Consider the following 21434-nt stretch of genomic DNA (forward strand, 5'->3'; position numbering starts at 1 on the left):
GAAATGAAATAAGCTCTGCAATGGCAGCCTCCCTTTTTCATATTGTTAAATGTAATCAGGGATAAAAGAGCCATTTTGGTTCAGATGATCTGTCATGCAAATGTGTGCCAGACCCCCCCTCCCCTCCCTTCCTTGCATTCCAAGCCTCCCAAAATGCATGCTATCAGTCCTCAGAGTGATGTAGCCTCTCCTCTGCTGCAATAACCTCACCCACATAATAATCAGCTGTGGGCTAGTGAAGCTATGCTTCCTCTCTCCTTCCAGTGATAGCAATAGAAGGCGGAGACTCAGCTCAGTTCCTATGTGCTGCTATTCATTTCCAGCAGGATTGCTGCCAGTCTGCTACCTGCAGCCTTGTCCCTGTACACTGTCACATAGGCTGGCTGGAGGGGCCATGCAGAGGTGCCCAGGGGGGCTGTGATTGCACACACATTGCTGCCTCCCTTTGTGTCTCCTCCAGTCATCAGCACAAGCTGCAGCAACCATCACATATGTCTGCGGCATAATGGAAACAATGGGGGTAAGAAACAAGGGGCAGGAGAATGTACAACCACAGGAGGAGGAAGAAGAGGTGGACCCCAGAATCCAGGTACATGATCTACCATGTCTGTGGAGGGGAGGTGTGTCTGCTTCACCTGGCTAGGAAGGGCAGGATCAGACATCCTGGGGGTCCTGCTAAGCCTGGCACAGGAGGATGTTTGTTATGGCTGCTTCGTTTTTCTGTTTGTGCTTTTGTATGTTTTTATTTTTTATTTATTTTTACATGTCTTTTTTTATATAAATATCTATTTTTTTTTGGAAAGGAACTCACTATTCCACCAGTGTAAAATTAAGTCTTCAAAGGAGGCTTGCTATGGCTGCCTTGTGTTTTTTTTTGTTTTTATTTTGTGGTTTGTATATAGTTTGTGTGTGTGTGTGTGTGTGTGTGTGTGTATGTATGTATGTGTATATGTATATATATATATATATATATATATATATATATATATATATATATATATATATATATATATATATATATATATATAAAAATTATTCTCAAGATTGTTATAGTTCTGCATGACATATGTTAAGTGGATCATAGGGCAAAGAAATAATAATAATAAAATATATATATTTTATTATCTCTTGCTTTGCCCTATGATCCACTTAAATTATGTCATATATATAACAATCTTGAGAATATATATATATATATATATATATATATATATATATATATATATATATATATATATATATATATATATATATATATATATATATATAAAAATTATTCTCAAGATTTATAGTTATATATGACATATGTTAAGTGGATCATAGGGCAAAGCAAGAAATAATAATATATATATATTTTATTATTATTTCTTTCTTTGCCCTATGATCCACTTAACATATGTCATATATTACTATAACAATCTTGAGAAGTGGATCATAGGGCAAAGAAAGAAATAATAATAAAATATATATATTTTATTATTTCTTGCTTTGCCCTATGATCATATATAACTATAACAATCTTGAGAATAAAATGTTTTTATAATTTTATCTCTTGACTACATATATAATTTTGGAATTTTGTTTCTCTGTCTCGAAACGTTGCTTATATCTAAAGTATTGATGCAAGTATCATTTTTAAAAAGTACAAAAAACAACATTTGTAAAACAGATGATCGTCATTGTGTATAGAGTAAGAAAAATGAAATGATAAAAATGATCACTATCATAGTAGGATGGGATCACATGTTTGCAGTAGTTGAGTATGAATCTTTCCATTAGGAGATTTTAGATGTCTTTTTTTTTATTTATTTATTTTTACAGCACTGTTACAGTATTACACTATTTTAGGTTGGTTTTTATGTATCTGGCTTGTGTTCCTAATGAACCTAGAAAATCTGTATTCAGTTCTGAAATGTTAAATGTGGGCTACAGTGCAAATTCCAAAATAACTTTGTATACCCCATGTGTGTGTGTGTGTGTGTGTGTGTGTGTGTGTGTGTGTGTGTTCTACCATATGGGTTTATTAATTTGGTATATAAAATGTTTTACATCTCACAGCTTTTGTTTTTTTTGACCCTGTGAATAAATTGGAATTTTATCTTTTGGTTATCTGATCTGCAGATATAGGTATTATTTAATCTCATTGTATGACTGCAATAGGAGGTGGTTGAGCCAGCTTGGAAGGGTATGCATTTAAATAAGGACAGGCCGATTGGGGGCTGATATAGTTGGTCGACTGGTTTACCAACATCAGCAGATTGGAAAACTTTTTGATGTGTTTTGGGTGGATGGGTGACATACAAGCAGTGTAAACGGTGAGACCCGGGGATCTATTTATCAATGCTTTCTCACAACTTTAACACAAAATTCACCAATTTTTTTTTTTATTTCTTGATTGATCCCTTGCTGGAAGGTCTCAAAAAAAAAAAGGTTGATGCATTATGACACTGAGGCTTTCACCGTTTTGCCTGTAGACCGTTTTATTTTTTCAGGTGTCAAGATACAATAATCCTATATTTTTTTTTTTTTAAGTTATTTTATACCCATGTTCATTGCAAACATTGCTATTGCAGCACGTGTTTCCTACACAAAGGATTTTACAGCATACTCATTTATCACAAAATTAGTCAAGCTATTCCCTTTTGTCTACACATTAACTGCCACAATCTATTATTTCTAATGATCTAATGATTGTCATTTGGGTATATTGAAAAAAACAAATATCTATATAACATGTTTCATTTCTGCAAATTATGGAGGCCGTCATGAATGAATTGGAATATGTGCCTGGCCATTAATCATAGTTAACACATACTCGTTTTCTCTGGATTGGGTTAAATTGTTTTTTTGTGTAAGGCCTCATGCGCACTGGGAGTAAAAAATTTAAGTATAACTAAAGGCAAAACTTTATTTTTATTTTTTTATAATTCTTTTTTTTTTTCCCTTTATTTATATATAGATTAGAACCTGTCAGTTTTTATTGCTGTCTGTGTCCCAGTTAAAGGGGTTGTAAAGGTAAACATTTTTTGTCCTAAATAGCTTCCTTTACCTTAGTGCAGTCCTCCTTCACTTACCTCATCCTTCAATTTTGCTTTTAAATGTCCTTATTTCTTCTGAGAAATCTTCACTTCCTGTTCTTCTGTCTGTAACTCCACACAGTAATGCAAGGCTTTCTCCCTGGTGTGGAGTGTCATGCTCCTCCCCTCCCTTGGACTACAGGAGAGTCAGGACGCCCACTAACACACAGCTCTTTTCTCTATCTGCAACGTAGAGAGCGTCCTGACTCTCCTGTAGCCCAAGGGAGGGGGCGAGCATGACAATCTGACAGGGCTAATAACCCTCCCTTGCTCTATCCAAAATGGGGTGGGGGGGGAGTTTTGCCTATAGTTTTACTTTAAGTGCTCATTTGCTTTAACTTTAATACACAATAAAGCACCTACCTAAATCTCTTTTTTGGTGTGTTTTTGATGCTTTGGATTTCAATTTGTTTTAAAGGGGCCCAGCAGAACCCCTGCTTGTTGGTACACGTATTCAGTAGATCCCCTGCTCAGTAGTACCCCCAGCTCTGCTACAGCCCTGCTCAGTAATATTCTCTGCTTTGTTGATTTCCTCCCCCTAGTTGTAACCCCCAGCTCTGCTGATCCTCTTATCTCTCTGGTCCTCGCTCACCTCCCGCTATATTGCTCCCATGCTGCACACCACGTGTGACATCTGCTAGTTTCTCCTGCTCTGGTCCTCCAGCTCTGCTGATCCTCTGCCGTTCAGTCTTATCCGTCCGGCCTCCGCTCACCTTCTGCTATAGCGTTCCCATGTTGCACACCACGTGTGCGGTCTGCTAGTTGCTCCGCTTCAGTCTGGACCAGTCTTGCCTTTCTGCTGCTCCACGCCGCACACCAGATGTCTTTCCGCTTCGCTTGCTGGTTTCTTAGTGCATCCTGGGATTTCTCAATACCTTCAAAACAAAGCGAAGTAGATAAAAGCCCCTCAAAAGCTTCAGGTGCTTTGTCATAGACTTCTATGGAGACTTTTGAGATGCTGTGAAGCACCAATAAAGTGACATGGGGTATACATTTTGAAGCAAAGCAAACACAATGGGGGTTATTTACGAAAGGCAAATCCACTTTGCACTACAAGTACAAACTACAAGTGCAAAGTGCACATGAAAGTGCAGTCACTGTAGATCTGAGGGGGACATGCAATGAAAATAAAAAATCAGCATTTTAGCTTGCAAATGATTGGATAATAAAATTAGCAGAGCTTCCCCTCAGATCTACTGCTCAGATGTACAGCAACTGCAATTTCAAGTGCACTTGTAGTGCAAAGGGGATTTACCTTTTGTAAATAACCCCCCAATATGTACACAGGACTGTAAAGTAACCATTTTATTTGACGAGAGGTGCTTTTCCTGCCATTCCGAGTGCTTTTAAAAAAGTGTGTCTAATGCCACATTTTGAAGCAAGTGTAAACAAGGCCTAAGGGTGTTTGACCTCTTTTTTTTATTTTATTTTCTGCCTCTAATTGTCCATGCACATAGGTGTTTGCAGGTTTTTAGAGGCATAAACCCCCCAACCGTAGCTTACGCATTCAGGAGAACAACATTTTGACAGGGGAAAAAAACACCATATGTGCCTAAATGGTAGGCAGGTGTAGCACTCGACATTTCATTGATTGAAGTGGCCTGAAAAAAATTAATATTCTGGCCAAAAGATTGAGCGCCTAAACACTTAATGCGCCTAAACATGTTTGCAAAATGTGGCCTTAGGCACATGGGTTTTTTTTTCCCGGCCTGCTAGGAGAAACGTCTTTCAGAAGAACTGCGCAAATGCCCCGTGTGCATGTGAGGCCTAGTAGGTAAAATGTGTTTTTAAAATCATCGGTTTTTCTGTATTGGGACTCCCAACCTTTTTAGTATGACGTTCTGGGTCATGGGAGCAAGTGAAGTAACTTTTGTGTCTTAGTGAAGCCTCTTTTAAAGTAGAAGAAACGCCTGATTAAAACTATTGTTAAAAATAAAGTGATGTAATTCTACAGCTCTGTGTAAGGGAGTGCTTGACAATAGCTGTGAATTCCTGGGAGCTGTGATGTCACCCATAGGCTCCTATGGCCCAGCTGTTGTCCGTTCTTCCTCCCCTCTTCCCTACAGTAGTATGTGTGTGTGTGTGTGTGTGTGTGTGTGTGTGTGTATGTGTGTATGTGTATATGTATATGTATATATAGAATTTTTATATATATATATATATATATATATATATATATATATATATATATATATATATATATATATATAATCTCTCAGCTGAACATTCTAGTTGGACTTTTCCTCCACTTTAAAGTGGTTCTAAAGGCTGAAGGTTTTTAACCTTTTTATGCATTCAGATAAAAACCCTTCTGTGTGCAGAAGCCCCCCTAATGCTTGCTTGAGCCCCATCTGCATCCAGCGATGTTGCTCGACAGCCTCGGCTGTCCCGGGACTCTCCCTCCTGATTGGCTGAGACAAAGCAGCAGGTGCAATTGGCTCCTGCTGCTGTCAATTAAAGTCAGTGAGCCAATGAGAAGAGAGAGGGGTGGGGACGAGGCACATCTGTGTCTGAATGGACACACGGAGCAGCAGCTCGAGTGCCCCCATAGCAAGCTGTGGGGGTACTCGGCAGGCGGGAGGGAGCCTGGAGGATCTGGGCTGCTCTCTGCAAAACTACTGCACAGAGCAAGTACCGTATATACTTGAGTATACGCAGAGTTTCTCTGCACATTTTTTATTTTATTTTTTATTTTTTTGTGCTGAAAATTCCCCTCTTGGCTTATAATCGAGTCACCTTTATTGCTCCTGATCTCCCGGACTTTAGGATATTATTAAAGTTGTAGTAAACTCTGCATTTAGTTTTTTACCTACAGGTAAGCTTATGATAAAGCTTACCTGTAAGCAGGGGCGGACTGACCATTCGGTCACTAGGGCACTGCCCGAGGGCCCCATGCCACTAGGGGGCCCCATCAGGGTTGCCAGCCTCAGTAAAACCAGGGGCAGTATGTAAAAAGCTGTGTGTTTTTGTTTTTTTTTTTTGTTTTTTTTTTACATCTGTCCCTGAAATGTCCCATACCGACATCCTTTTGGTCTGAAAATCCCAAGATTATAGCTGCCCCGCCTCTCCAGTACCTTCTGTGTGTGTGTGTGTGTGTGTGTGTGTGTGTGTGTGTGTGTGTATATTATATATACAGTACTGTGTAGCCCCATAATTTCCTATTGCCCGGGGGCCCCATAATCTCCTATTGCCCGAGGGCCCCATAATCTCCTATTGCCCCATGAGTTGTCAGTCCACCCCTGCCTGTAAGTTAAATCAATATCTCCTACGTTATTGAAATATTTGCTTGTTTGGTAGCCACAAAGATCCTCATGCAAGCATTTACTGTTATAGGGTGACAACAGTCTGTCCCTGACTCCTAATTACTCTTCTGCATTGTCGTCATTTCACACAAGCGCCCTTGCTGATGCACATTGCACACTCATGGTCTATTTATTATACACCATGGTTTAACAAGCTGCATTATTTAGACTAAAAAAGGTTAAAAAAATAAATAAAAATAAAAAAAATCCTCTGCCGCACTGCATTGTCAGGCTTATAGACCTTGGTTTCCTTGAGAAATACAGCTTGGTCACCAGCCTGCCGATTGGATGGTAAAGAATTGAAGGCACCATACTGAGCTTGTTGCTTTGCTCTTACCTTTTTAGATTGAAATTTAGTTGCACAGCCACGTTTGTACTGGCATTTCACAAAAGTTACAAAATAAAAATTTTAGGTGCAAATTTCAGTATTTGGGCTACAAACAAGTACGCTAGGCAAATATTATTGTGATTTAAGGTAGATATTAAGGTAAACAACATATTTTTGTAATTTTCGATATAATAAGGGGAAATTATTTAGTCACATCACCCCATGCCTCCATCCCCCTCTGCCACCAACACCCCCTGCCTTCACCCCCCTCTGCGGTGCCACAATCTCCCTCTGCCTCCAATCTCCCCCAGGCCCCCTGCCTCCATCCCCCTCTGTTGTGCCACCAACAACTCCTGTCTCCATCCCCCACCCTCTGTAGTGCCATCATCCCTCTCTGTGGTGCCTCCAATCTCCCCCTGCCTCCATCACCCTCTGCGGTTCCACCGCAGCCACCATCACCCCCAGCCTCCAATTACCCCCTGCCTCCAATCTCTGTGCGCAGTTCCAAGCCGAACCGATCCCGGCTATTTTTACTGGCACATTCCCACAACCACAGACATTTACGAACAGGGGAAAAAAGTGCTTGTTTTTAGAAACTGTCTGTAAAAATACGAACGGTTTGCAACACTGCGCCTGTGCCCCCCAAAATCCTCCAGCACCAGCCGCCACTGCTTGTCTGTGTGGCCATCTTAGGCTTTAAATATGTGTGTGTTTTTTTTTTTTTTTTATAGTATTTTTATCTGATGGAAAGCTACTAGGAAATAAAAACGTGTCTGATTTTTTAAAACATTTTCAGGTGCTCCCACTGAAGTCTTTTGTGGACAAAAAAAGCTTGGAGCTACAAGCTTCAGGTGATACTACTTTCAGGTGTGAAGAGCCACAATTGAAAGCAATGGAATTTTGTATGCTGAACGTTTTTGAGCTTCGAGCTACAAAACACTCTGGTCTGAATGGGGCCACAGGTCAAAAAAAAGCTTGTTTATTAACAGTGCAATGACAATGGCCATATCTACCAATCAGAAACTGACCTGAAACTGTCCAGTGTATACCAATGCAATCTGATTGGCTAGTGACTGACAGCTATACTGTTGTTGTTATTCAGCAGGACCCTCTGCATGTTATACATTCTGAGAGCCTTTACCCACTTATCCAATGTACACAACAGAGCCATTGTAGCTTTGTAAATTGTTGACTTTCACCTTTAAACCCACAAGGGCTGACATCAGATTTCCTTTTTATCCAATTAATTTACCAGACAAGTGTGGTTTCCTATTAGCGACTGACGTTATATGCTTAAATGCATTAGGATTTCATAACAGCATCTTTGTTACAAAGTTTCATTTGTTTTGTTCCCTTGTTGTCCTCAAAACTTCTCCACCCATGAATACATTTTAGTTTTTGTGTAATTTTTTTACTTTTTTGGATTGCTGCGCTACTTGAAGAATTTGTAAACTCAAAATGTCATATTCCTGATATGTGCCTGCTGTACCACGTACTTGTATGAAAAATCATCCTGTTCTCTTCGAAGTTCAGACTTGTCCTGATACGTTCCTCTATTCCCCTTCCTGAACAGCTATTTACTGGGAAGACCAGTGTTCTGTTGTTTAACCACTTCCTAGAAGTGCCATAACCGAAAGACGGCTACAGCATGGACATCCTCCCGGAACCATGCCTCTTGTGTGCCCCCTGGGGGGGGGGGGGGGGATGCAGGTGACTGGCAATCCCGACAGGGGACATGTACACAGAAAATCAGGGCACTGATCATCGGTGTCACCTCATCAGCGCACATCAGTGAATTGTAAAAATTACCTTTTTGCAAAATTATATAACCAAAACTTATTTTTTTATTTTTTTTAAAACATTTCTGTCTTTGTTTGACAAAAATAAAAACCCACTGGTGATTAAATACCACCAAAAGAAGGCTCTAAACAAAATGTAGCACTCACCCCCGAAGGAGCCGCTGGTTTAATTTGGGATCGGCTTAGGGTCACTAAAGGAAATTTTTTTTTTTTGCTAAAATGACTGTTTATTGGGTATAGAGACATAAAAATTAACTGATTCCTTTTAAAAATTGAATTTAATCTATCATATAATGTGGCTCTAGTTTCACTTTCGATTTTAAAGGACATACATGAAGTTCCGGGTGAGAGGTGAGTTGGGAAGACTCACAGAACAAAAACAAACAAATCCAGGGCAGTGTTTTGTTTTTAAAATGAATCTGATTGGTTCTGAGGAGTTTTAGACACACAGTAATGACAGCTTAGACCACCGTGAAAATCGCCCAGTATGATGGTTATAAGGAAACAGGCAACCAGGAAGTGTGGAGATCACAGCAGAATTACAGCTACTTCAAAGCAAAAACGAACAATAAGCACATGAAACCAGTACTGCAGTAAGGTAAAGGAAGCTATTTAGCTAAAAAAAATTTTTCCTTTAGTGACCCTTTAAGTTACCAAATTCTTCTGTCTAGGGGTAATACTTGTGAGTGTGGATAAATAAGCAAGTGTCCAGCCGGTAGCGTGAGTTTTCAATGCTGTATTCCAAGGCCAACATGGCCAACATCAACATTACACACAGTAGAGAAAAGGGTTGATGAGTAGGAAGAACTTGTAGCATCAGACCTTGGATATCAGAAGCATAGAGAGCAAGCCTGCTCTCAGCAGAGACGATTCAAAACGTCGCCACCCTCGCCAGGGTGGGTAAGTGCCCCCTGGACAGGCAATTAACTTGGACCTGGCAGCCAAAGGGTCACTTGCAATAATCAAATCACTGGGAGGAAACAATCTGCCACAGGCTTGGTAAATGTTCTCAATATAGTCAGCGCGTAAGGATAGCGAATCCTCCCAGTAGGTCCTATTCTGTAGGGTCACCTACTGACAGCAAAAAGGGGCACCTGTCATATGGCGTGGTGACCGGATCCCCGGTGGTTCGTCCAGGCCTCGCAGACAACCTCTGTACTTAGGTTCTCCCAAGCCAATCCCCCACCGTTCAGCTCCCAGCTCAGGATCTGGAGCCCAGCAAGACGCTGGGGTCTCTCTCTTCATCAGAAGAAGGTTCCGCGAGGTGCATAAATTTAGCCAGGTAGGCCATGAGGACGGGGGCCGCGGATGCGCGCACCCTGAAGGTGGATGCCGCACCTTAATCTCGGGCCCTGCAGAGAACAACGAAAAATGGCGGGTGCCACAGATATACCCCCCCGCCAGCACACCCAAAGAGGGAAAAAATCCTCTGGCTGCTGGGGAGAATGGCTCCGTCAGGACCCCTATAGTGCCACCTGTCGCCCAGGGGTGGCAACGCACCCCTGGACACACAGACTGACCCATGAGGCAGTTCCGAACTGGCAACAGCACAAACTAACAATTAGTGAATGGGAGCAATTGAAAATCTCCTATTCCCCACTAACTTTAGCGTAACGCCCCACTAACTTTAAAGAGGGGGGCGCTACAAAAAGATAAAAATTTAATGAGTGCAGTATCGCATGACCACAATTGTCACTCAGTGCGATGGTGCTGAAAATCTGCCTGGTCAGGACGGGGTTCCCACTAAGCAAGTGGTTACTATCTATACACCAATGTTTTGCCTTTTATTTTCTAATTGAATGAGGTTTTTTTTCAAGCTGAGTGTTTACATCAGGGGTGTCAAATCTTTGAAAAGCGAGGTCCACTTAAGCGGCTTGGTCACTGGCCACAATGAGTGGAGCGGGCGGATGACAGGTCCGTGTCCACTCTGCATATGCATGGTACTCTATGGACCCTTCGATCTGCCCAGACGGAAGGGGATGGACCCCCCGCTTGTGTGTGTGTGATAAATAAATAAATTTAAAAAAAAAATATATATATATATATATATATATATATATATATATATATATATATATATATATATATATATATATATATTTTAAATTTTTTTACAAATCAGATTGGAGGTAGGTGAAAAACGGCCACAAGTCCGTTTTTACAGCCGCCGGACCTTGCCGGAAAGAAGTCTCCCGCGCGCATGCGTGGGAGTGACGACATTTGCCGCTCCAGCCAATCACAGCACTGGAGCGGCGATACCCGGAAGACACGCCGAGGCAAGATGACATCTCCCTTGGCGTGGACCAGGTAAGTTCCCCACGCCTCGTTCCAAGGTAAGTATTTCAAAATGAGCTAGTATGTGCATACTAGCTCATTATGCCTTTTGCCTTGCAGGTATGCAAAAAAATTATAATCGCCCGCAGGTTTACTACCGCTTTAAGCGTGTGGTGTGTGTGTGTGTGTGTGTGTGTGTGTGTGTGTGTGTGTGTGTGTGTGTGTGTGTGATTTTTTTTTTTTTTTTTTTTTTTTTTTTGCATTTGGAAAACAATTATGCCTATCCACACATGCAAGGAGAATAGAGCAATCCTCCCCAGTGCTATGTTATCCTGACAGCAGGAACTGTACAGTGCTGCCAATACCTCTAAAGTCAAGGCATTCACTTATTTTACACAGAAATAAATATAATAGAGTAAAATACAGATTGTCTATTTAAAATGCTGGGCTGACATTCTAGCCTTCTAGATTTAGTACTTTAAACGCCTCTGACCTGGAGCAAGTATGCAAATGAGGAAGGTCAAAGTCAGAAGTCCTTATCTGAATACTGAAAGTTGAGTAAATGAAAGTATTGAAATAACAATATCCAGTGAGCGTGGGTGGGGTGCAGAGCAGAGAGCTCAGGGGGCTGTGAGAACTGAGCGATCGGCGGTGTTTGCTCGCTCGGTTACCGTATTTATCGCGGTATAACGCGCTCCCGCGTATACCGCGCACCCCTAAAGTGACCCCCAAATCCTGTGGGAAAAAAAGTTATTTTTGTACTTACAGTTTTGGTGTCTTGCGCGGCGTCCATCGGCGGCCTCGTCGGGTCCGGCATCCTTCTGCTGGTTCGGGTGTCCTTCTGCGGTTTCGGGTGTCCTTCTGCGGCGGGTCCGGCGTCCTTCTGCGGCGTCCTCCCCGCTCGTTTCCCGCGCCGAGCATATACCGAGCACAGTACACTCGGGCAGGCTCGGCAACTGTCGCGCTCACGTCCTGTACGTCCAGGACGTGACCGCGGAAGAAGCCGAGACTGGCCGACTATACACCAGTGTACTGCGCTCGGTATATGTCGGCGCAGTATTCAAAACTCGGCGCGGGAAAGCGGGTATTGGCGTATATCGCGCACCCACGATTTTGCCCTGATTTTCAGGGCAAAAAAGTGTGCGATATACGCCGATAAATACGGTAGTTTGATTCAGAAAAAAACTAAATTCCCATACTTCTCTTTTAAATATGAATTGTGAATGCTAGCCATGCAGGTTTTAGATTTCTCCATCCACGTTAAACCGTATGGATGGAGGAATTGGCACAGCTGGTTATTGTATTCAGACAGCTGCACCACCTTGCACCTGTGAGAATACCCCAAAAAATTACTTTATTTGGATACTGTTTTCACTAGGTTTATTTGATATTTCAATCAACTTTTCTCGCTCTGGGTGTTGCCAACAGAGCTACCCAAAGCTTAAATTTTGGCATATTCTTAAGTATAGGCACTCTGGGCCATATTCTCAAACCAGTTACGCCGGTGTATCTACTGATACACCGGCGTAAATCGAATTTCCCGCCGGCGTATCATTATTTTGAATTCACAAAACAATATACGCCGGATTTAGGCTAGGATTCGACTAGTGTAAGTCACTTACACTGTCGGATCCTAAATTTAATTCGCCGCCGGCCGCTAGGTGGCGTTTACGTTCAGGTCTCATTTGTTTATGCAAATGAGCCTGATACGCCGATTCCCGAACGAAATCGCGTCGCGTAACCGTCGCTAACGTCGTTTGCGTAAGCGCAAGGTTACCCCTGCTATATGAGGGGTAACCTTACGCCAGTCCCACGTATGCCATGTTGAGTATGGCGTCGGGTCCCCGTCGTCTTTTCCCGTCGGGTACGTCGTTTTACTAAGTCGTTCTTGAATACGACTTTACGTCAATGACGCACATGTCGGCGTCATTGACGTTTTCCGCCGAGAACTGGAGCATGCACACTGGGCTATTTTTAGCCCGGCGCATGCGCAGTTCGATCGAAACGGGGCCGCGCTTAATTTAAATATAAGCCGCCCCCTTTGAAATACGCCGGGATACGCCAGGCCTTTTACACTACGCCGCCGCAAACTATGGAGCAAGTGTTTAGGGAATACAGCACTTGCTCCTGTAAGTTGGGGCGGCGTAGTGTAAATAGCTTACGCGACGCCGCCGCAGGATTTTAGAGAATCTGGCCCTCTATATGTTTTTATTTATTTTTATACAGTGACTGGTCCAAAATAATTAGCATGCAAATCCATTATTAGTTAGTATTTTTATCACACACGTTTTGGATTGTTCTTGCATTTTGGGTCATTGTATAGATATAAAGAGGTTTTGCTACTGATGGTGATTTCCTTTCTTTAGTCTAAGCAGAAAAGAACATGGTGCGTCAGTCAATTAGCCGGATATTGTCATTTTCATGTAGGAAATCTCCTATTTCCTAAATGCTGAAGTCAGTAAATATATGGAATTTTAACCATGCAAAGCACATCCCTGGGTAATAAAGTAATCCTTTCTTCTTCCTTTTAAAGAAACAGAAATGTGGAAATGTAAAACGGTTATGTTGTTCAATACAATGAATATGGCCAAGCAAGCTTGATCCTTAAAGGAGTTGTAAATAAAAAATGTTTTGCTGAAATGACTGTTTACAAGGAATAGAGACATAATAGTTACCGTATTTATTGGGGTATAGCGCGCTCCCGCGTATAGCGCGCACCCCTAAAGTTGCAGCGGATTCCTGTGGAAAAAAATTGTTTTTGTACTTACAGTTTTAATTGTCTTGTGCGGCGTCCTCGTCCGGTCCGGCATCCGTCTGTGGCTTCGGGTGTCCTCCTTGTCGGGTCCGGCGTCCTCACGTCCTCCCCGCCCGTTTCCCGCGCCGAGTTTGAATACTGCGCCGACATATACAGAGCGCAGTACACTCGTGTATTGTCGGGCAGGCTCGGCAACTCTCGCGCTGACGTCCTGTACGTCCAGGACGTGAGCGCGGAAGGAGCCGAGACTGCCCGACTATACCCGAGTGTACTGCGCTCGGTATATGTCGGCGCAGTATTCAAACTTGGCACGGGAAAGCGGGTATCGGCGTATACTGCGCACACACGATTTTGGCCGGATTTTCAGGGCAAAAAAGTGCGCGGTATACGCCAATAAATACGGTAACTGAATTATTTTAAAAACAATTAAAAATTGATAAAAAAACAATCATATAATGTGCCTGTAGTTTCTAGTTTTGTTTTTGCATGTTTCCTGCCTCTCTGCTGTACAGAGCCAATACAGGGCAGTGATGGCTTGGAAAACTAAACTGATCGGTGCTGAGGGGATTTAGACACACAGTAATCACACCTCCTTGATTAGTGACCACAGAGAGAAATCTCCCAGTACTGTGGTTATCAGGAAACAGACAACCAGGAAGTGTGGAGATCAGAGAAGAATTACAGTAACTTGAGAGCAAAAACAAACAATGAGGACATGAAAACAGCACTGCATTATAGTAAAGGAAGCTATTTAGATAAAAAAAAAAAATTCCTTTACAAACCCTTTAAAGCAGGGCTCGACAAATCCCGGGCGCCAGGGCGACTAGAAATAGGGTCCTGGCGACTTGGCTTGGAAGGGAGCTGGTGCCATCTGGTGGTGAGCCGTTGGTATTACAAGTTATTACCACCAGATGTCTAAGCTGGCGCCATCTGGTGGTGGCCGATGGTATTACAAGTTAAACAGCAATTCTAATGTAATTTTTCACTATTTTCACTGCCATCTTCTTCCCTCTAATTAGAACCCCCAAACATTATATATATTTTTTATCCTAACACCCTGGAGAATAAAATGGCGATCATTGCAATACTTTCTGTCATGCCGTATTTGCGCAGCGGTCTTACAAGCGCACTTTTTTAGGAAAAAAATGACACTTTTTTTTAATTAAAAAATACGACAACAGTAAAGTATCCCCATTTTTTTTAATATTATGAAAGATAATGTTACGCCGAGTAAATTCATACCCAACATGTCACGCTTCAAAATTGCGTCCGCTCGTGGAATGCCGACAAATCTTCATAGGCGACGTTTAAAAAAACTACAGGTTGCATGTTTTGAGTTACAGAGGAGGTCTAGGGTTCGAATTATTGCTCTCGCTCTACCAATCGCGGCGATACCTCACATGTGTGGTTTTAACACCATTTACATATGCGGGCGCTGCTCACGTATGTGTTCGCTTCTGCGCGCAAGCTTGTCGGGACGGGGTGCGTTTTCTGGCTCCTAACTTTTTTAGCTGGCTCCTAGATTCCAAGCAAATTTGTCAACCCCTGCTTTAAAGCTTAACTCAAGGATCCTTTTTAAATATTTGTCTTCTCCCATTTAGTAATTAATTCATGGTCAGCTTTGGAGTTTTGAAGTCACTAGAAGTGTTTAAGAAACAAATAATTGCATTGCATAGCCCTAGTGTCCTGACAGACTTCCTCCAAAAGAAAACAATTTTCGAAGGAATTTGCGAGGTTTAGTAAGGGAGTGAGTGCAGGAAATGGGTTAATTGATATTGGCGGCAAGCATTAAGCTCGGGGACATTGTAAGGCTCGGACATAAGAGGAATTTATTCCACTCAGGGGGTGATAAGAAGTTTGATGACCTCATAACCCCTGGCTCAACCCTCCTACGGAAGTTTGTATCCGATTGACCAGAGAGGAACTCAGTGTCCAACAATAGGTGTCATAGAAGATGAAAAACTCTAATGTTAGGAAGAAAAAAAATAGCTGCTGAATTTTTAATGTGACATGCCAAGTTTGACAGGCATCACCACCTATCGGACTCTCCTATGTAAGTGAATTAGACTGCGACACAGCTACAAGCCAGATGTTTGCCTTGCAGTTGCAGCTCAGTTCTGCAGTTTGAACCCCCCCCCCCCCCCCAAAAAAAAAAACAGGCATCAGGAAGTGACAGTACCGTATACTGAATGCCTACAAACCTTCTTTCACTGTCCTCTGAAAAGCAGTACACTGTGGATCACTTTTCATGGAGGCTGTAAACACCGCTGCTGACGTGAAAGGAGCCTTATACTGTTGCTCCATATTATCATTGTACAAACTACGCTACATTTTTTATTTTATTTTTTGCAAAATCTTTTTTATTTGACTTTTTCTGTAGCATACAAAACTAGCCCACGCAGGGACCAAAAATTTGCCCACACAGAGGCAGGTCCTCTGTTGTAGCAACATACCACAACAGGGCACAGCATAAACAACCTTACTTATACTATTACCCCAATGTGGGGAGAGGTTCAGTTCAGGAGGAGCAGGGCTCAAATTGGGACCGACAGGGTAATGCAGGGGTTGACAAATTTGCTTGGAATCTAGGAGCCAGCTAAAAAAGTTAGGAGCCAGAAAACACGCCCCCTCCCCGACGAGCTTGCGCGCAGAAGCGAACACTTGCATGAGCAGCGCCCGCATATGTAAACGGTGTTCAAACCACACATGAGGTATCGCTGCGATTGGTAGAGCGAGAGCAATAATTCTAGCCCTAGACCTCCTCTGTAACTCAAAACATGCAACCTGTAGATTTTTTGAAACGTTGCCTATGAAGATTTTAAAGGATAAAAGTTTGTCAGCATTCCACGAGCGGACGCAATTTTGAAGCGTGACATGTTGGGTATGAATTTACTCAGCGTAACATTATCTTTCATAATATTAAAAAAAAATGGGGATAACTTTACTGTTACTTTAATTAATTAAAAAAATATTTTTTTCCCCAAAAAAGTGCGCTTGTAAGACCGCTGCGCAAATACGGCATGACAAAGTATTGCAACGATCGCCATTTTATTCTCTAGGGTGTTAGGATAAAAAAATATATAATGTTTGGGGGTTCTAATTAGAGGGAAGAAGATGGCAGTGAAAATAGTGAAAAATTACATTAGAATGGCTAATTAACTTGTAATACCAACGGCCACCACCAGATGGCGCCAGCTTACACATCTGGTGGTAATAACTTGTAATACCAACGGCTCACCACCAGATGGTGCCAGCTTCCAAGCCAAGTCGCCAGGACCCTATTTCTAGTCGCCATGGCGCCCGGGATTTGTCGAGCCCTGGGGTAATGCAACATGAGAATAGTTGGGTTAACCTAATAACAGACTAGAGATACAGTGTTAATCTAGAAGTCGTTTACTGCATCAGTTGCCGTAGTATTATCATCTAGCCAACAGGTCCGTACCTTCACAAATTTATGTGGACATCCCCTGCCCGAGTAGGTGGCTTTATATAGGGGCAAACTGGCATTCACTAGGCTCTTCCAGAATCTGACAAGGGATGGAGACGATTTTTTCCAGTTCATCGTAATGGCCTTACGGGCATAGTACAATAGTAGTGATATGAGTATTTTTCTGGCTCTGATCATTGACATTTGTTCCACAAGCCCCAGCAGACAACATTTAGGATCATAGGGAACACGAGTCGTAGTGACCTTAGCATTCACCTGGAGTACTTCCTTCCAATAATGTTCAATTCAATTATACCCAAAAAATGTGAAAAAAGTAATCCGGTTGGTAGGAGCAGCGCCAGCACGCTGGAGAATGTGCCGGCCTGTGAGGCGTGTAGTGAGCTCTATGCACAATTTTGTATTGGACCTGTGTGTCCTTGGCTGAGACCAGAGGGGAGAAGGGAAAGTCCCAAATCTCCCTCTAGTCATCATTGTCCAGCTCCGGTATGTCCCCCACCGGGGAGCCGCCGGTAACGGCACAGCTAACTGAAGCAGCGGCACAACGTGACCATTGCTTCAGTGCGCATGTGTCCATCACTTCAGCACATGTAGACACAGGGGGATTTCTCCTAAACCGTGCAGGTTTAGGAGATATCCAGGCTAGCTACAGGTAAGCCTTAATATAGGCTTACCTGTAGCATAAAGTAATAAAAAAAAAAAGGGTTTACAACCACTTTTTAAAGCGGGGGTTCTCCCATAAATGTTTTTTTAACCTTTGATACCCTTAGATGCATGCTCATTTAGTCTAGGGGAATCGGCTAGTTGTTTTAAAATCTGAGCATTACTTACCGTTGTAGAGGGCGATCTTCTCCGCCACTTCCGGGTATGGGTCTTCGGGAGTGGGCGTTCCTTCTTGATTGACAGTCTTCCGACAGGCTTCCGACGGTCGCATCCATCGCGTCACGAGTAGCCGAAAGAAGCCGAACGTCGGTGCGGCTCTATACTGCGCCTGCGCACTGACGTTCGGCTACTTTCGGAAAATCATGACGCGATGGATGCGACCGTTGGAAGCCTTTCGGAAGCCTGTCGGAAGACTGTCAATCATGAAGGAACGCCCAGTCCCGAAGACCCATACCCGGAAGTGACGGAGAAGATCGCCCTCTACAACGGTAAGTAATGCTCGGATTTTAAAACAACTAGCCGATTCCCCTAGACTAAATGAGCATGCATCTAAGGGTAAAAAGAGCATATTACCGGTGAACCTCCGCTTTAAATTTGCGTAAAACGTGAAAGGGAGGTGACCTCTCTGTTAACTACGCTACGTTTTACAGTGTTTGAAATATTTCCAACCTAAGCATTTTATGGTATTGTAACAACACTTTTTTGCTAGTGGAATATATAAGGCAAGTCATTGTGGAAATACAGCAAACGCAAATGTCTTTATGAGCTTCTGTTAATAATACCGTAAAAAAAAAGACTGTATTCCGTTTTGTCAACTGTAGGCAGAAACCCATTTGTTGCCCCCATTGCCAACTATGGCCCAGATTCACAAAGCACTTACGCCGACGTATAACAAGTTACGCCGACGTAAGTGCAAATGTGCGCCGTCGTATCTGTGCGCCAGACCCACAAACAGACATGCGCCTAAAACCAGGCTACACCCTGCCGACGTAGCTTGCTCACGCCGGCGTAGGGTGGGCGCACATTTAGGCATGGTGCCGCTCCCAATGATTAGCCATTCAAATATGCAAATGAGGGAATTACGGCGATTCACAAATGTGCCCGGCGCATGCTACGCGAGATGCGCGCAAGTTGTACATCCGGCGTAAAGTTATTCCCCATAAAGGAGATGCAACCCAGCAACAGACATGCTCAGGTCTGCACCAGGGAACACAAGCCGGTGTATTGTGCGTTGGACATGTGTCTGGCTGGGCGTACGTTATGTTCAAGGCGTACGCAGTGATCCGGCGTAGCTTAGGCAGTTGTGCCGGCGTGGTTGTGAGCAGGCGCATGGGGGTGCTGTGCTTGCGTCCACGTCACGGCGCATGTGCAGTTCGTGATACGTACCTGTCTGGCGCTCAGCCCATCATTTGCATGGGGTCACGCCCACTTCACCCTATGCCGGTGTGCGACTTCGAAACCCACGCTGGCGCAGCATTGGGAGCACTGGCTTGCTGAATGCAATGCTTGCCTCTCTGCGCTGCGTTGGCGTAGCGCACAGTGTTTGCCCTACTGCGGCGTAATGTGCGCCTTGCTCTCTGTGAATCTGGGCCTATGTATCCAGAACCTCTTGATTTGTACCATAGATAGAAAACCTGTTTACACCAAGCACCAGCAATTCTCATGGTTTATATATAACTTTTCAGCAAAGTCTTGTTCTTGTTGTTGCAATTGGAAGGGTCCCATATTTTCTCACATTATCTAAAAAAAAAAAAAGTATTTTAATATTACATATGTAACCTAGAGCAAGAGAGACGTTCAGTTGTAATAGGCTATGACAAAATGTTCATTCAACAAAGGCAATCCATCCATCCATCCCTCCTAATTTTGATCCGGGGGGTGGCTGGTGAGACGTACAATAGTGCAAAAGGAAACATCCCTGACCCCCCCCCCCCCACCCAAGTGATGCGGATGACAAATAATTTAACACACCTGACTTTCTCAATTTTTCTAACCTGATGGAACCCTTGACATTATTTTCAGGTTCTATAAAACCCTGCTAAAATGTATATCTGTTATTCATGGTATATTAGTGTTTAGAGTCATTTGTTGATACAGGAATCCAAAAAAAATTTGGTGCCCATAATAAATTTGACACAGAGTGGGTCATTTTTCAACACCCTCTTGCTCTACATGACCATTTTATTTTTAGTAATAATCATAAAAATGTAATATTAATAGCCAGAAAAGAAAGGGACTGTAAAACTGTCAGTGTACCCTTACACTAGTTCCGAGGAGACGTGCCGCCTTACATTGCTGGCCAAATTAGATGTACCCTCTTGCATTGGATGTCAGTGGAAAATTGTCCCCCATTAATGGTCCGTGTAGGTGGAAGATTGATGTCCACCATTGCTCACAGCTCAAAGAACCTCTGGAGGAACCCTAGGATACCATGGAATGATTGTTGAGAAAGGCTGTTCTACACAATGATTGGTTAAACCAGTGGTCTCCAAACTGTGGCCCGAGGGCCGGATGCTGCCCTTCGCTTGCCTCTATTCGGCCCTTGGGGCACTATCCCTACCACTGATACGAGACGCTATTCTGCCATCTGACACCGACAATGGAGCCCCATTTATCCCATTGACACAACTAACGGGGCCTCCCTAGGAGCACTAATACCAGATGCTTAATCCCACTGATGTCAGGAAAATTTCCACTCCTGCTGGCCAAAGTCTGGCCCTTCTAGAGTCTGAAGAACAATAAACCGGTGATCTGCCAAGCTTGTTCCAGCTATGGTATTTGTTCCTCTTAACAGCTGATGATCAGCTGTTACGTTCGGCTATTTCCGTAGCCTGCTACTGCGCATGCCCGGAGTCTGCGCAGTCGGTTGTGGAATTTTCAGATGGTCATCTTCTCCCCTCCTCCTCCCTCCCCGAGGCAGCTATGGGGCCTCCCCCGCCCGTGTGCTCGTTGACTGGTGCCCTGGATGCGCCGCTCTATTGTCAGTCAGTGAGCTCCTCCTGCTCCGTCAGCCCCATAGAGCCGCACACAGCCCCCCCCTCCGATGCCCAGGGATCCCGCATGCCGCGGACACAAAAAGCGCCGTGTGTACGCCTCTCAGCAGCTAGCGGACGATTCCGCCGGTGATCTGTCGCCCCCCCCTCTCCGATGCCAGGGATCCCGCATGCCGCGGACACAAAAAGCGCCGTGTGCACTCCTCTCAGCAGCTAGCTGACGATTCCGCCGGTGATCTGCCGAGCTGTGTTCCTCTTAACAGCTGAAGATCAGCTGTTTCGTTCGGCTATTTCCGTAGCCTGCCCATAGCCTATTACTGCGCATGCCCGGAGTCTGCGCAGTTGGGTGTGGAACTTCCCATATGGTGGAACAAGGATGTTAAGTCACCGGCCCTTTGTTTAGAATGTTTGGAGACCCCTGGGTTAAACCACCAAGTCCTTATTTTTAACAATACTTTTTCTATATACAAATATTTAAAAAACAAATGCAATAATATAGAGGTTGGATAAGGCTGCATTCAGAATTTGATCTTGCTTTCACTGCAATTATGTAGTACAACTTGGATTCTACTTTTGAAGTGGTTTAAATATTCTATGGGGCCAAAATTGTGCTGAAATCACAAAAAATGCACCAAAGTAGTAGAGAAACCTTTTCCAAAATCGAATTGCACTGTTGTGAACAAGCACCATTAAAAACAAGGTGATCTCCATTTTCGTTGCATCTGAAATTGCACTAATGTGAATGGATCCTGAAATATTTAGACCTACAGTATATAACGCTTTGATAGCTATCGTGTA

At 43.3% G+C, this 21434-nt stretch overlaps 1 protein-coding gene across 1 annotated transcript in view; it reads left to right on the plus strand.

Annotated features, from left to right (window-relative positions):
- The first annotated feature begins 298 nt into the window (after positions 1–298).
- The window catches only part of SH3BP5 (SH3 domain binding protein 5), a 100102-nt gene continuing 78966 nt past the window's right edge, over positions 299–21434 (plus strand). Inside the window, exon 1 of the mRNA XM_040353058.1 lies at positions 299–589. Coding sequence (XP_040208992.1) covers positions 506–589 — 84 coding nt within the window. The 5' untranslated portion in view covers positions 299–505. The remainder of the gene's footprint in view (positions 590–21434) is intronic.

This window comes from Rana temporaria, chromosome 5 (genome assembly GCF_905171775.1).
Source record: "Rana temporaria chromosome 5, aRanTem1.1, whole genome shotgun sequence".
In the NCBI taxonomy this organism is placed as follows: Eukaryota; Metazoa; Chordata; class Amphibia; order Anura; family Ranidae; genus Rana; species Rana temporaria.